Source organism: Oryctolagus cuniculus, chromosome 5 (genome assembly GCF_051225735.1).
Source record: "Oryctolagus cuniculus isolate XC-2025 breed Fujian yellow rabbit chromosome 5, ASM5122573v1, whole genome shotgun sequence".
Classification (NCBI taxonomy): Eukaryota; Metazoa; Chordata; class Mammalia; order Lagomorpha; family Leporidae; genus Oryctolagus; species Oryctolagus cuniculus.
Window position 1 is genome coordinate 138,711,506 of NC_142871.1, and position 12,397 is coordinate 138,723,902.

A 12,397-nucleotide genomic window follows, 5' to 3' on the forward strand; every position below is an offset into this window, starting at 1 on the left:
CCGCCTCTGCTTCCCGGACCTCAGCCCCGCCCGCTCCGGTTCCTCCCTCAGGACCTGGCACCTCCACTCCTCACACTGCCTCGGGCTCAAGTCCTGGCCCCTCCGTACAGGACTTGAACCAGCCTTCCTGCCTCTCACTAACCCCCTGACCCTTTCCCACGGGGGTCCGGAAATCCTTTCTCTTAACTTTTCCATTCTCCAAGCCCATAAGCTCTCCAGAATAAGGGGCATCTGGGTCTCCCAACTCCCTGTCCTTGGCACCTGCTGCCCACCTGGTTCGAACCCACTATCTGTCACACTCTCTCCTCCCTGGCATGCTCTTCTTCTTCTCACATTCCTAGAATCCTTCTACTTTCTACCTTCACCCCCTCGTTGCCAGGTTCATCTGGGAGTGTGGCCGAAGGGGCAGAGCCCCCCACCCTGGAATGTAGTTCATGGAAGCCAGTCCCTCTCCCCACCCCTTGGGACCTGCAGTCCCTGATGAGCAAAGTGTCAAGATTGGCCAGGACACTGAATACCAGGGAAGCTGAGTCACAGTGTGGGAAGGTGCCCCCACCCCTGCCAGTCTTCCAGCAATGGGAAGGATGCCAGGAGGGCGAGGCCGTGTCCCCCCAGCACACCCCTGCAGGGGCCCCCCAGTCACAGCAGTAGAAGAAACGTGGGGACACCCAGTAGACACCCACCTTCTTCACTTGCAAGGGCTGACAGGAGAGCAGAATTCTTCACTAGTTGGAAGGGGGCATCAGAGAGAGGTTGGTGACTGGGGAGGGGAGGGGGCTGGGAGGGAGGCTCTGGGTGTGTGGTCTCAGGGGGCTGAGCCTGTCTTCTGGACCAGCCCAGCTGCTGGCTTCTGAGACCTTCTCCTTGTCCCCTACTACAGGGGGAGACCTGGGATCCACGTTGGTGGGGGCTGGGGAGCACTGGACGACTGCCAGAGGCCCCGGGGCTGTGGAAAGGCAGGGGCTGTGAGTCGTCTTCTCCTCTCCTGGGAGGGGCCTGCTGTTTGGTTTCCTGAACTCCACCTAGGTTCTTTGACTCATGCAGCTGCCCTTGAGCCCCTGCGTTGGGTAGCTGGCTTCCTTAGGCATCACCCAGAGACTAGGTGTGGAAGGGAAGAAGGGGGAGAGAGAGTGTGTGTGTGTGTGTGTGTACACGCATATGCACGTGTGTGTGCATGCAGCGATGCAGGCTTATTGGGCTGGCTATGTGTATGTATGTGCAGGTGTGTTCACTTTTGTGTAAGGAGGCTTCAAAAATGGATGGGAAAACGCATCTTATGACAGAATTCTACTTGGATTTCAATTTTTTTGGCACCCAACTGATTTATCTTGTCATTCCATCTTCCACAGACTTCTTGAGGTAGCCCTGTCCTTGTGGGTAAACACACAGGAATATACTTGTACATGTTACACGTGTGTGCACAGTCTCCCCTGCCCCCACCCAACCCTGAGGTTGGTGCAGGGGTAATCTGCCTGGCCTGCCACACAGAATGACAGGATTGAGGGCAGGCGATCCTCCAAGGTGACAGAAGGGCCGGGGACACAGGAGAGGGCCGCTGTCTGCATGCCCGTCTCCCATCTCCCCGCAGGGCTGTGGGCAGGTGCCTCCTGGGGCAGCAGTCTGTCCTTCCATCCCTGGCTGCCTGGTGGTAGAGTGGCCCTGACAATGCCTTTGTCGCTTGTCTAGAGGAGATTTTTTAGAATAGGAAGCCAGGAAGTGTGAGTGTGTGAGTGTGAGTGTGTGAGTGTGTGTGCTGGGGGTGGGGGGATCCAGTCAGCATTCACAGCCCCTGCCCTGTCTTCAGCTGTTTCCAGCCCCTCCCCCTCAGTCTCTGTGGCCGACACCCCTCCCCACCTCTGACCCACCCCCTCCCCAGTCCCCTGCTCACCGGAGCCCCCTCCCCTATCTCTCTCCTTTCCACTCACTTCTTTGGCTCCCTGTGCTGCCCAATGCTTGCCTCCGCTCCACAAACAGAACTGGCCAACCTCACCCAGGTCGAGAACAAGATACTCAGCCCCGTGGTGCCTCTTCTGCCTCACCCTTCCTTCGAGAGGGCACAGCTCCAGCCAGAACACTCCAGATTAATGTCGTCTCCCTTAGACTCGTAATAGATAGGATTCTGCGGTGCATCCTCGGACGCGTCTGGCTCCTTTGCTGCAGCTATGCTATTGCATAGAGTGTAGCTCGTTCTCAGTGCTTCACCGTATTCCACTGTGGGAGCAAACCACAGTTATCTGATCCATTCTACTGGTGTGAAACATTTGGGTGGTGATGAGTAATACCGCCATGTTGGGAATATTTCTAGGGGTAGAAATGCCGGGTCATAAGGCTTGCCTGTGCTTGGCTTTGGTAAATTTGGTAGATTCTGCCAGTTTTCCAGATCTGGTGCTTCCAGGATCCGCCCTGGCCTGGTCTCTGATTCTGCTTCTGCCCCAGCTACTGTTTGCAACCAAGTTCCTGTCCCAGACACTGTCCGTGGTCCTAACCCTGCCCGTGGTCCGGCCTTCATGCTGGTTCTGGGCTTCAGTTGGATTTTTGCATTCCTTCATACAGTCAGTCAACAGCCATGTCTTGAACACCTATTATGTGCCAGATGCAAGGGCACAGGAGCCCAGAAAAAAGGCAGATGCTCCGCCTGCCCCCGTGGACATTATACTCTAGTGGGCAAGACTGAGAGTGGGCAAGAAAGTAATGAAAGAACATGATGTGTATTTACATGACTAAAGGAGCACAAATCCTGCAAGTGAGAATTCTGTGGTGCTGTGATATCGCGTGATGGGGCCGTGATCTGGGGAAGGGACGTGTACCTGAGACCTGAAGGATGAGGGCCAAGAGAGAAAGGAAAGGTTTCCATGTAGAGGGAGCAGTGTGTACAAAGGTCTGGGGTTGGGAAGTCACACAAAGAGTAAGGCCAGTGTGGCTGGAGAACAGAGGTGGAGAGAGGCGTATGGGGGACAGGGTGGGGGGAGCTCAGCGGGGCCACACGGTGCAGGCTGTTTGTCAGTGTTGAGAGAATCTGCAAGAGAGACATTGAGTGCCTGGGTTTGATACTGGCTCCAGCGCCTGACTCCATCTTCCTGCTAACAGGGACCCTGAGAAGCATTGGTTAGAGCTCAAGCAGCAGAATTTTCAAGGAGGAAACTTTTGGCTGCCTTGGCAGGATTGTAGAGGGCAAGAGTGGAAGCGGAGGGTTGAGGGAGGAGGCCGTAGTGGTTGTCAGGGAGGAGCTGGGTAGTGAGAGAGGGGATGACTGAAAGTGATGTCAGCGGAGAATGTAAGTATGAGGAAAGGGGATGGCGGGGAATGGGGCTGTTAGGTGTCCAGCTTGCAAAGCCACAGGAATGGTGGGACCGTGCACTGCAGTAGGGGACGCCGGGAGGGGACTGGGCACAGGAGGGAGGATCGTGAGTTCAGTTTCAAAGGTGCTGAAGCTGAGGTGCCCCAGAGGGCGTGCCAAGTAGGTAGGTGGAGGTCACTGGGCTGGCTCTACAAACTGATGTATAGTTTGGAAGTGAAAGTTGTGAATCTGGCTGAAGGTGCCTAGGCGGGTGGCTAGAGCTGCAGGGTGAACCCTGCTGCATTCTGCAGTCATCCGGGGAGCTCTTTGTTTTTTAAGGTTTGTGTATTGAGGTGGGCATGGCCTGGTGGTGAAGACACCCATGTCTTGTCTTCTATTGGAATGCCTGAGCCTTTTACCAACCTGCTCCCGACTCCGGCTTTCTGCTAATGCAGAGCCTAGGAAGCAGCAGTGATGGCTCAAGTAACTGGGTTCCTGCCACCCATGGAGGAGACCTGGATTGAGTTCCTGGTTCCCATGTTCAGCCTGACCCAGTTGCAACCATTGAAGGCATTTGAGGAGTGAACCAGTGGATAGCAACTCTCCATCTGTCTGTCTCTGTCGAATTTGAGAGGCAGAGAGACAGAGATGCAGATGGAGAACTCCCACTCCACATGCTGGTTCACTCCCTGAATGCCCGTGACAGCTGAGGTTGGGCCAAGGCCAAAGCTGAGAGCCAAGAACTAAACCCGGGTCTCTCACTGCTGCTACCAGGGTCTGCAGTGGCAGGAAGCTGGACTCAGAGGCTGGAGAAAGGCATCACTCTGCTGGGACCTGGGCATCCCCACTGGTGACTGAGTTACTGGGTAGACGTCAATCCGTCAGTCACTCTAGCCACATTCCAAGTGTTCAAGAGGCTTATATGCCTCCTGGCTACCACACTGGACAGCCTGGACACAGGATGCTTTACAATGGAAAATGTGGTCAACTGGTGTCCAGTCTGGATTTTGAAAGCAGTCAGATAACAGGAAGACAAATGTCGCTTAGAATTTCTGACACTGAGGTCATTGCAAGACCTCAGGGGCCGCTGTTCGGTGGGTTGAACGGGGCATGGAAAAACAAGAGAGGAGTGTGTTAAAGAATATCCCATACTCACAGCGTATGGAAAATGGTGACAGCAAGTACAGATAAGTCTTTTGGTCATTGTAGCCATGAGTAGAGGAGACAGTACGTGGTGGCTGGAAGGGGTGTAAATTTGGAGAAAGATTTTTTCAAGCTTAATGTTCGGACAATTTAATGTACAAATTGCATGTTTGATACACACACACACACACACACACATACATCTTTCAACTACCACCCAGACCAAGATACAAAACACATCCAGAAATGTCTCTTGACTCATCCCAAAAGGTAAACCTATTCTGTCTTCTAAAAGCAAAGATTAGCTCCACCTGTTTTCTTTCTTTCTTTCTTTCTTTTTTTTTAAAGATTTATTTATTTATTTGAAAGTCAGAGTTACACAGAGAGAGGAGAGGCAGAGAGAGAGAGAGTTCTTGCATCCCCAATTAGCCTGAATCACTGGAGCTGTGCCAATCCAAAGCCAGGAGCCAAGAGCTTCTTCCAGGTCTCCCACACAGGTGCAGGGGCCCAAGGACTTGGGCCATCTTCTACTGCTTTCCCAGGCCATAGTAGATAGCTGGACTGGAAGTAGGGCAGCCAATTTCAAACAGGTGCCCATATGGGATGCCGGAGCTTCAGGCAGGGCGTTAACCCACTGTGCCACAGCACCGGCCCCAACCTGTTTTCAAAATTCATAAAAATTGGCATCAAATAGAGTTCTCTTTTTGTGTCTGGATTCTTTCGTTCAGCATTATGTGCGTGACATTACCACATGCCACCATCTACTGGCTTCTTTTTATTGCTGTATAGAATTACACTGTCTGATTCTGCCACCATTTATTTACTCCATCTAGTATTAATGGACACTTGAGTTATTTCCAGTCTGGGCAGAGAGCTGGATGGGAAGTGGAGCAGCTGGAACTCAAACCAGCACCCATATGGGATGCTGCCACTGAAGGTGGCAGCTTTACCCACTACACCACAACTCCAGCCCCATTGTGTTTTCTTGATGAGTAGTGATGTTGTACATGTTTTCACAGATTTATTGGCCATTTGGATATATTCTTTTCTGGAGAAACTGCTTAAGTCTTATGTCTATTTTATTTATTTTAATGTGTATTATATCATATTGCTTATTTATTTGAAGTAGGATCCCATCTACTGGTTCACTCTCTAAATGGCTGTGTCCCAGACCCAATGCAGGTCTCTCATGTGAGTGAGAGGAATCCTACTGCTTGAGCTATAACCAGTGCTTCTCAGGGTCCCCGTTACAGGAAGATGGAGTCAGGAGCTGGAGCCAGTATCAAACCCAGGCACTCATCTATGAAGCGTGGGTGCCTCAGCCAGCACGTTAACTGCGAGGCCAAATTCCCACTCCTTTTGCCAATTAAAAAAAAAACAAAACTGAGTTTCATGCCTTTTGCTTGTTGTTTTGTTTTGCAGTTCTTTATTTTAGCTTTTGGTCCCCTCCCCCACCCAATATCTCACATACTTTCTCTGAGTCCGTGGCTTGCTTTCTTATCCTCCTACTGATGTTATTTGATGACTAGAGGTTGTCAATTCTAGTGAGAATTCCAATATATCTTTATTTATTTATTTATTTATTTGACAGGCAGAGTGGACAGTGAGAGAGAGAGACAGAGAGAAAGGTCTTCCTTTGCTGTTGGTTCACCCTCCAATGGCAGCTGTGGCCGGCGTACTGCGCTGATCCGATGGCAGGAGCCAGGTACTTCTCCTGGTCTCCCATGGGGTGCAGGGCCCAAGCACTTGGGCCATCCTCCACTGCACTCCCTGGCCAGAGCAGAGAGCTGGCCTGGAAGAGGGGCAACCGGGACAGAATCTGGCGCCCTGACTGGGACTCGAACCTTGTGTGCAAGCGCTGCAAGGCAGAGGATTAGCCTAGTAAGCTGCGGCGCCGGCCCAATATATCTTTTTTTTAATGGTTTGGCTGTGTGTTCCACCTAAACCTTTGCTTGCCCCAAAGATTTTTACCTTTTTTTTTCCTTTTGTGCATATTGTTATAAAAAGAACGGCTTTACCTTTACACAACCCATCTCAAATTATTCTCTGCAGCTGGACGTAAGGTAGAGATTTATTTTTCCCCATATGGAGCTGCAGCTGCCCTCCCCCACTTATTGAAAAGAGCACTCTGTTTCTACTTTTAACTGTAGCTCAGCTCTATGTCTCAACCCAATTCAGTTCCATCTGTCTATCCTAGCAACTTTACAAGTTTTGAAATTTGATCATGTAAGTCCTGAGAAACACGCTTTTGTCTTTTTTAATGGAGAAACTTGAGCGTGTATAAATGTTGATGAGAAGGATGTAGTTGAGAGGGAGGGATTGAATCAGAGAGAGAGGATTCATCTGTGCCTTAGGAGCCTGAGAAGACAATAGGAGCTAGGATCCAGGTACCCGGGAAGGGACTGGCCCTGGCCACTCATCCGCTAATGCACCCAAGGTTGATGTACTGCACAGCACAGGGATACAGAAGCACCAGGACACAGGGGTCCCTGTCCTCACGGAGCTCCTGTTCTAGCAGTGGGAGAAATAGAAGAGGGCACACCAAGTTGCGGTTGGTGACGTGTGAGTTAGGACTGAGCAAGAAGGAGCCAGCCTCTAACAGCTGAGGGAAGAGCATCCCCAGCAGAGGGCACAGACCGTGCAAAGGCCCTTGGGCTGCTGTAGGCTTCCAGTGTTCGTGGGACCAAAGACCCATGGGGGGAACACAGTCAACAAGGTGGAGGCAAGGTGGCCAAACGACATCAGAGAGAGGTGGAGGCCAGATCTGCCTGGGGTGAGGGGGTATCCCTGAGGCTTGGGCTGAACGTGGAATTTTACACACAGGTGAGTGGGGTGGCTCCATTGTGGAGCTTGTTAGTCAAGCGATGGGTACTTGCTGGGGTCCATGTTGTCTCTTCTTTTGCAAAGCTGCACTCACACTTCGCCCTCTCTCCTTGCAGCCTCCTGCATGATGCCAGCCCAGTGCCCCCTCGGCTGCGGTCTGGCCCTCCTGCTGTTGCTGGGCACAGCCAGAGCAGGCCCCTTCTCTCCACGGTCCAATGTGACACTCTCTGCCCCTCGGCCCCCTCCGCAGCCTGGGGGCCGCACCGCGGAGACAGGTGGTGGAAGCCCCTCTTCACAGCTGTACGAGCACACAGTGGAAGGCGGGGAGAAGCAGGTGGTCTTCACCCACCGAATTAACCTGCCCCCTTCTGCGGGCTGTGGCTGCCCCCCTGGCACGGAGCCCCCCGTCCCTGCTTCAGAGGTGCAGGCCCTGAGGATCCGGCTGGAGATGCTGGAAGAGCTGGTGAAGGGGCTCAAGGAACAGTGCACAGGGGGCTGTTGTCCTGCTGCTGCCCAGGCGGGCACAGGTGAGCGGCAGTCCTACAAGGGGGGCAATGAAGAAGAGGCGGAAGTGGAGAGCTGGGGCAGAGTGGGCATCCTTAAAGGGTCGGGGTACAAATTAGGGAAAGGCACTCCTTCCTCACTGTTAGGGGTACAGCCCAGGGCACAACTTGGAGCACAAAGCTGGGTTAAATGTCAGCCTAAGCATATGCCAGGGCCCTGGGAGCTACCAAGCCTTGGGAAGGGGGCTCGCTGGCGGAATCAACTTCTAGGAGCAGGAAAGGGCTCAGCCCCTCTCCCCTCCTGAGAGTCTGAGACATGCCCCTCCCCCTCCCGCTCCAGGCCAGACAGATGTGCGGAGCCTCTGCAGCCTCCACGGAGTGTTCGACCTGAGCCGTTGCACCTGTTCCTGCGAGCCAGGCTGGGGTGGGCCCACCTGCTCCGACCCCACAGACGCTGCCCTGCCCCCCTCCTCGGCGCCCTCAGCCTCTGGGTCCTGCCCCGACGACTGTAACGATCAGGGCCGCTGCGTGCGCGGTCGCTGTGTGTGCTTCCCCGGCTACACGGGCCCCAGCTGCAGTTGGCCCTCGTGCCCCGGGGACTGCCAAGGCCGCGGACGCTGCGTGCAGGGTGTGTGCGTGTGCCGGGCTGGCTTCTCCGGGCCCGACTGCAGCCAGCGCTCCTGCCCTCGAGGCTGCAGCCAGAGGGGACGCTGCGAAGACGGGCGCTGCGTGTGCGACCCGGGCTACACCGGCGAGGACTGCGGGCAGAGGGGCTGCCCCCGAGGCTGCAGCCAGAGAGGACGCTGCGAGAATGGACGCTGCGTGTGCGACCCGGGCTACACAGGCGACGACTGCGGGCAGAGGAGCTGCCCCCGAGGCTGCAGTCAGAGGGGGCGTTGTGAGGACGGGCGCTGCGTGTGCGACCCCGGCTACACTGGCGACGACTGCGGCGGGCGGGTCTGTCCCTGGGATTGTGGCGAGGGCGGGCGCTGCGTGGACGGCCGCTGCGTGTGCTGGCCTGGGTACGCGGGCGAGGACTGCAGCACGCGGACGTGCCCGCGCGACTGCCGGGGCCGCGGGCGCTGTGAGGACGGCGAATGCATCTGCGACCCGGGCTACGGCGGGGACGACTGCGGCGTGCGCCGCTGCCCCGGCGACTGCAGCCAGAGGGGCCGCTGTGAGGACGGGCGCTGCGTGTGCTGGCCGGGGTACACCGGGCCCGACTGCGGCACGCGCGCCTGTCCGCGCGACTGCCGGGGCCGCGGGCGCTGCGAGAACGGCGTGTGCGTATGCAACGCGGGCTACAGCGGCGAGGACTGCGGCGTGCGCAGCTGTCCCGGGGACTGTCGTGGCCGGGGCCGCTGCGAGAACGGCCGCTGCGTGTGTTGGCCGGGATACACGGGCCGGGACTGCGGTACGCGCGCCTGCCCTGGAGATTGTCGCGGGCGCGGACGCTGCGTGGACGGCCGATGCGTGTGCAACCCAGGTTTCACGGGCGAGGACTGCGGGAGCCGTCGATGCCCTGGGGACTGCCGGGGCCGCGGACGCTGCGAGAACGGCGTGTGCGTGTGCAACGCGGGCTACAGCGGGGAGGACTGCGGGCTGCGCAGCTGCCCCGGGGACTGCCGAGGCCGCGGCCAGTGCCTGGATGGGCGCTGTGCGTGCGACGACGGCTACTCTGGAGAGGACTGCGGCGTGAGGCGGTGCCCTCAAGACTGCAGCCAGCATGGCGTGTGCCAGGATGGGGTGTGCAGCTGTTGGGAGGGCTACGCCGGCGAGGACTGCGCCACTCGCACCTGCCCCTTCAACTGCCACGGGCGTGGCCGCTGTGAGGACGGGCGTTGTGTGTGCGACCAAGGCTACACCGGCCCCGCCTGCGCCACGCGCACCTGCCTGGCCGATTGCCGGGGCCGCGGGCGCTGCGTGCAAGGAGTGTGTGTGTGCCATGCGGGCTACAGCGGCGAGGACTGCGGGCAAGAAGAGCCTCCCGCCAGCGCCTGTCCCGGGGGCTGCGGGCCCCGGGAACTGTGCCGCGCCGGCCAGTGTGTGTGCGTGGAGGGCTTCCAAGGCCCCGACTGCGCCATCCAGACGTGTCCCAGGGACTGCCTCGGCAGGGGAGAGTGCCGGGAGGGCAGCTGCCATTGCCAAGACGGCTACGCCGGAGAGGACTGTGGGGAAGGTGAGCCCCAGTGAGGGTTGTGGCGGACTAGGATTCTGAAGCAGGAGCTTGAGGAGAACAGAGGGGAACTGGAAGGAAGCTCCATGGGGCCTGCAGATTCCTGAGCAGCAGTTCGGGGGCCCCTCTGGTTACACTTAGGGAGACTCTTTGTTCTCAGAGCTTAGGCAAAGAGAAAGGAGACCCTGGCCCTGTCCAGGCCTCTGCTAGCTTTTCACCCACCAAGGAGAAGCCTCCCTTGGACCTCTTGGTGTGGACCTGGGTAAAGCGGGCTGCGCTGGTGGGGGTGGGGGTGGCCGCCTGGCGCTAACCAGCTTTCCCTGTCCCCTTCTCCTGGGCAGAGATCCCCACCATTGACAACATGAGAATGCACCTGCTGGAGGAGACCACTGTTCGCACAGAGTGGACCCGGGCTCCGGGCCCCGTGGATGCCTATGAAATCCAGTTCATCCCCACGGTGAGCAGAGGGCTGAGCGGGCAGGACTGGGGCTGGGAGGGCTCATCTCTTGCAGGAAGTTCCAAGGAATCAGGTGACTGGGTTCCTGAAGCTCCCTACCCTGCCAGGCACAGCACAGGAACCTCAGCAGCATCTCCAGCCAGCGCTGGTCCAGGGCAGCTGGAGCACCTCTGGTGACAGTGGGCTCAGAGCTTCCTGCGGCTTTCCAGTCCCTTGCTGGTCATCCCTGTGAGCTCTTTGTGTTGCTGAATCCAGATCTTTCTGTATCCTAACGCAAGCTATTGGCACTGGCTGGGCATTCTCAGGCTGTGGGAATATTTCTTTGCTTTCCCTGAGTCCAATACCCAGACCTCAGCCCTCATGGCCTTCATCCTGACCCGGAAAAATTCCCTGGTTTCTTCACCACGTTCCCCTAAGGCTTTGTCCCCTGAAACCTTCACCTCCCTGCGCCGCCTGCTTTTTGCACATGCCCCTCAAACCGTGGTCCAGGTGGGCAGAGAGGGGCCCACCGGCTACTCTGGACTCACTGGCACTTTTCGCAGAGTGGGCTTCTGCTAACTTGTACTCACAGACTGTCAGCTGCTTCAATTCCATTCATTTTCTAAACATAACTTTTTAAAATAAAAGTCCTAAGTATTAGGCCCAGCACAAAAAATTTAGACCACATATATAGAAGCAAGAAGAAAGAAGGGAGGGCGGGCGGCGGGCGAGAACATTCGGCTGTATACACAGTACAGTGTTTCAGCCTAAATATAGACCTTCCCTTTGGCTCTGCTCAATGTTATCTCCTTCGGTTTGGGCCAAGCTGTCCAGGCTATTGCAATCCTTTCGAGTCCATGAACTTGTGCTCCCACTGCCGTGTCCTCAGCGCAGGGCAAAGCATCCTTTCTCTCTCCCTCCAACGTATTTTTAAGGTCTTAGGGGGCCCCCCACTGGGGACCTCCCATTCTGTGGACTGGCCTTTTTAGGATAGGGTTGTTCTCTTGTCTCCAAATCACATGACATTTGCACCCACCACCCAGCCTTGTTTCCCTGCACCTTCCCCCGAGTGCCACGGGAGGGTGGGCCTTGCCACCCATGTCTCCATCAGCCCAGCCAGGACGATGGGAAGACGAACAACTCCCTGACCGATAGCTGCAGAAGATGCTGGAACAGCAGGGACGGACAGCTCAGAGGTGCCACTGTCATCCTTACCCCCCTTCGCCTGGGCTTCTCGGCCACCTCCCCGCAAGTTCCATCCTGCCCACTCTCTGGCCAAAGCAGAGGCAGACGGTCCTATTTTGTGGCACAACTAAGACAGCTTGGATTTTCTTCTTGAATTAGAAATTATTATTTGCTATAAACATAATTTACTCCTGAGACAAGAATTTGGCAACTACAGCAAAGAACAGCAAATAGTTCTTGGCTGTTTCACACTAAAACAAGCACAGTGAACATGTTAAAGTGTTTCTCCCACTCTTCTGTGTGCATATTATTTACATAGCTCTAATCTTAACAGGGCGGGACTTTTAAAAAGAATTTCCCGAGGAAACTTTAAGGAAAGAATTAAAATAAACACTTGAGATACAAGGAGGCTCACCACACGCTGTCTCCCACCCTGAGTAAATAGACATCCATCTTTGGGTGCTGTTGGGGGGGCAGCCTCCCATCTGCAGCTCTGACTTCTCCTCTCCCCCAGAGCCCCGTGGTGCCAGGCTGGGCCCTGCTTGCTTCACCGCCCTGCTCCGAGCGTAGGCCTCTGTCACATTCGGGGAAGACGCTCCTGTAAACCTGGTCCCCAGACACCAGCCCGTGCCCTCTGCTCTCACGGTGACTGGCCTCAGGCAGTGCTCTCTGACCCTCTCCATTGACCTGAAGTGTCCTCAGTAGCTGGCTGTCCTCGGACCACTGCCATCTGCCTAGGAGCCTGTCTCTACCCCATCCCTCCCCCTTGCCAGAAGCACGTCTCTCTTTCAGCCCAAACTCTGCTCTTCCTGGCCGAAGCCACACCGCGTTATTGGAATTAGTTTCAGAACACG

The 12,397-nt window shown here is 56.1% G+C and overlaps 1 protein-coding gene across 9 annotated transcripts in view; it reads left to right on the plus strand.

The window, feature by feature from the left end:
- TNXB (tenascin XB) overlaps positions 1-12,397 on the plus strand; it is a 59,090-nt gene that overhangs the window by 1,076 nt on the left and 45,617 nt on the right. For all 9 annotated transcript variants that reach the window (XM_089334222.1, XM_089334223.1, XM_089334224.1 and 6 more), the window contains exons 2-4: positions 7,360-7,770; positions 8,087-9,925; positions 10,264-10,379. In XM_089334222.1, coding sequence (XP_089190348.1) covers positions 7,368-7,770; positions 8,087-9,925; positions 10,264-10,379 — 2,358 coding nt within the window. In that variant the 5' untranslated portion in view covers positions 7,360-7,367. The remainder of the gene's footprint in view (positions 1-7,359; positions 7,771-8,086; positions 9,926-10,263; positions 10,380-12,397) is intronic.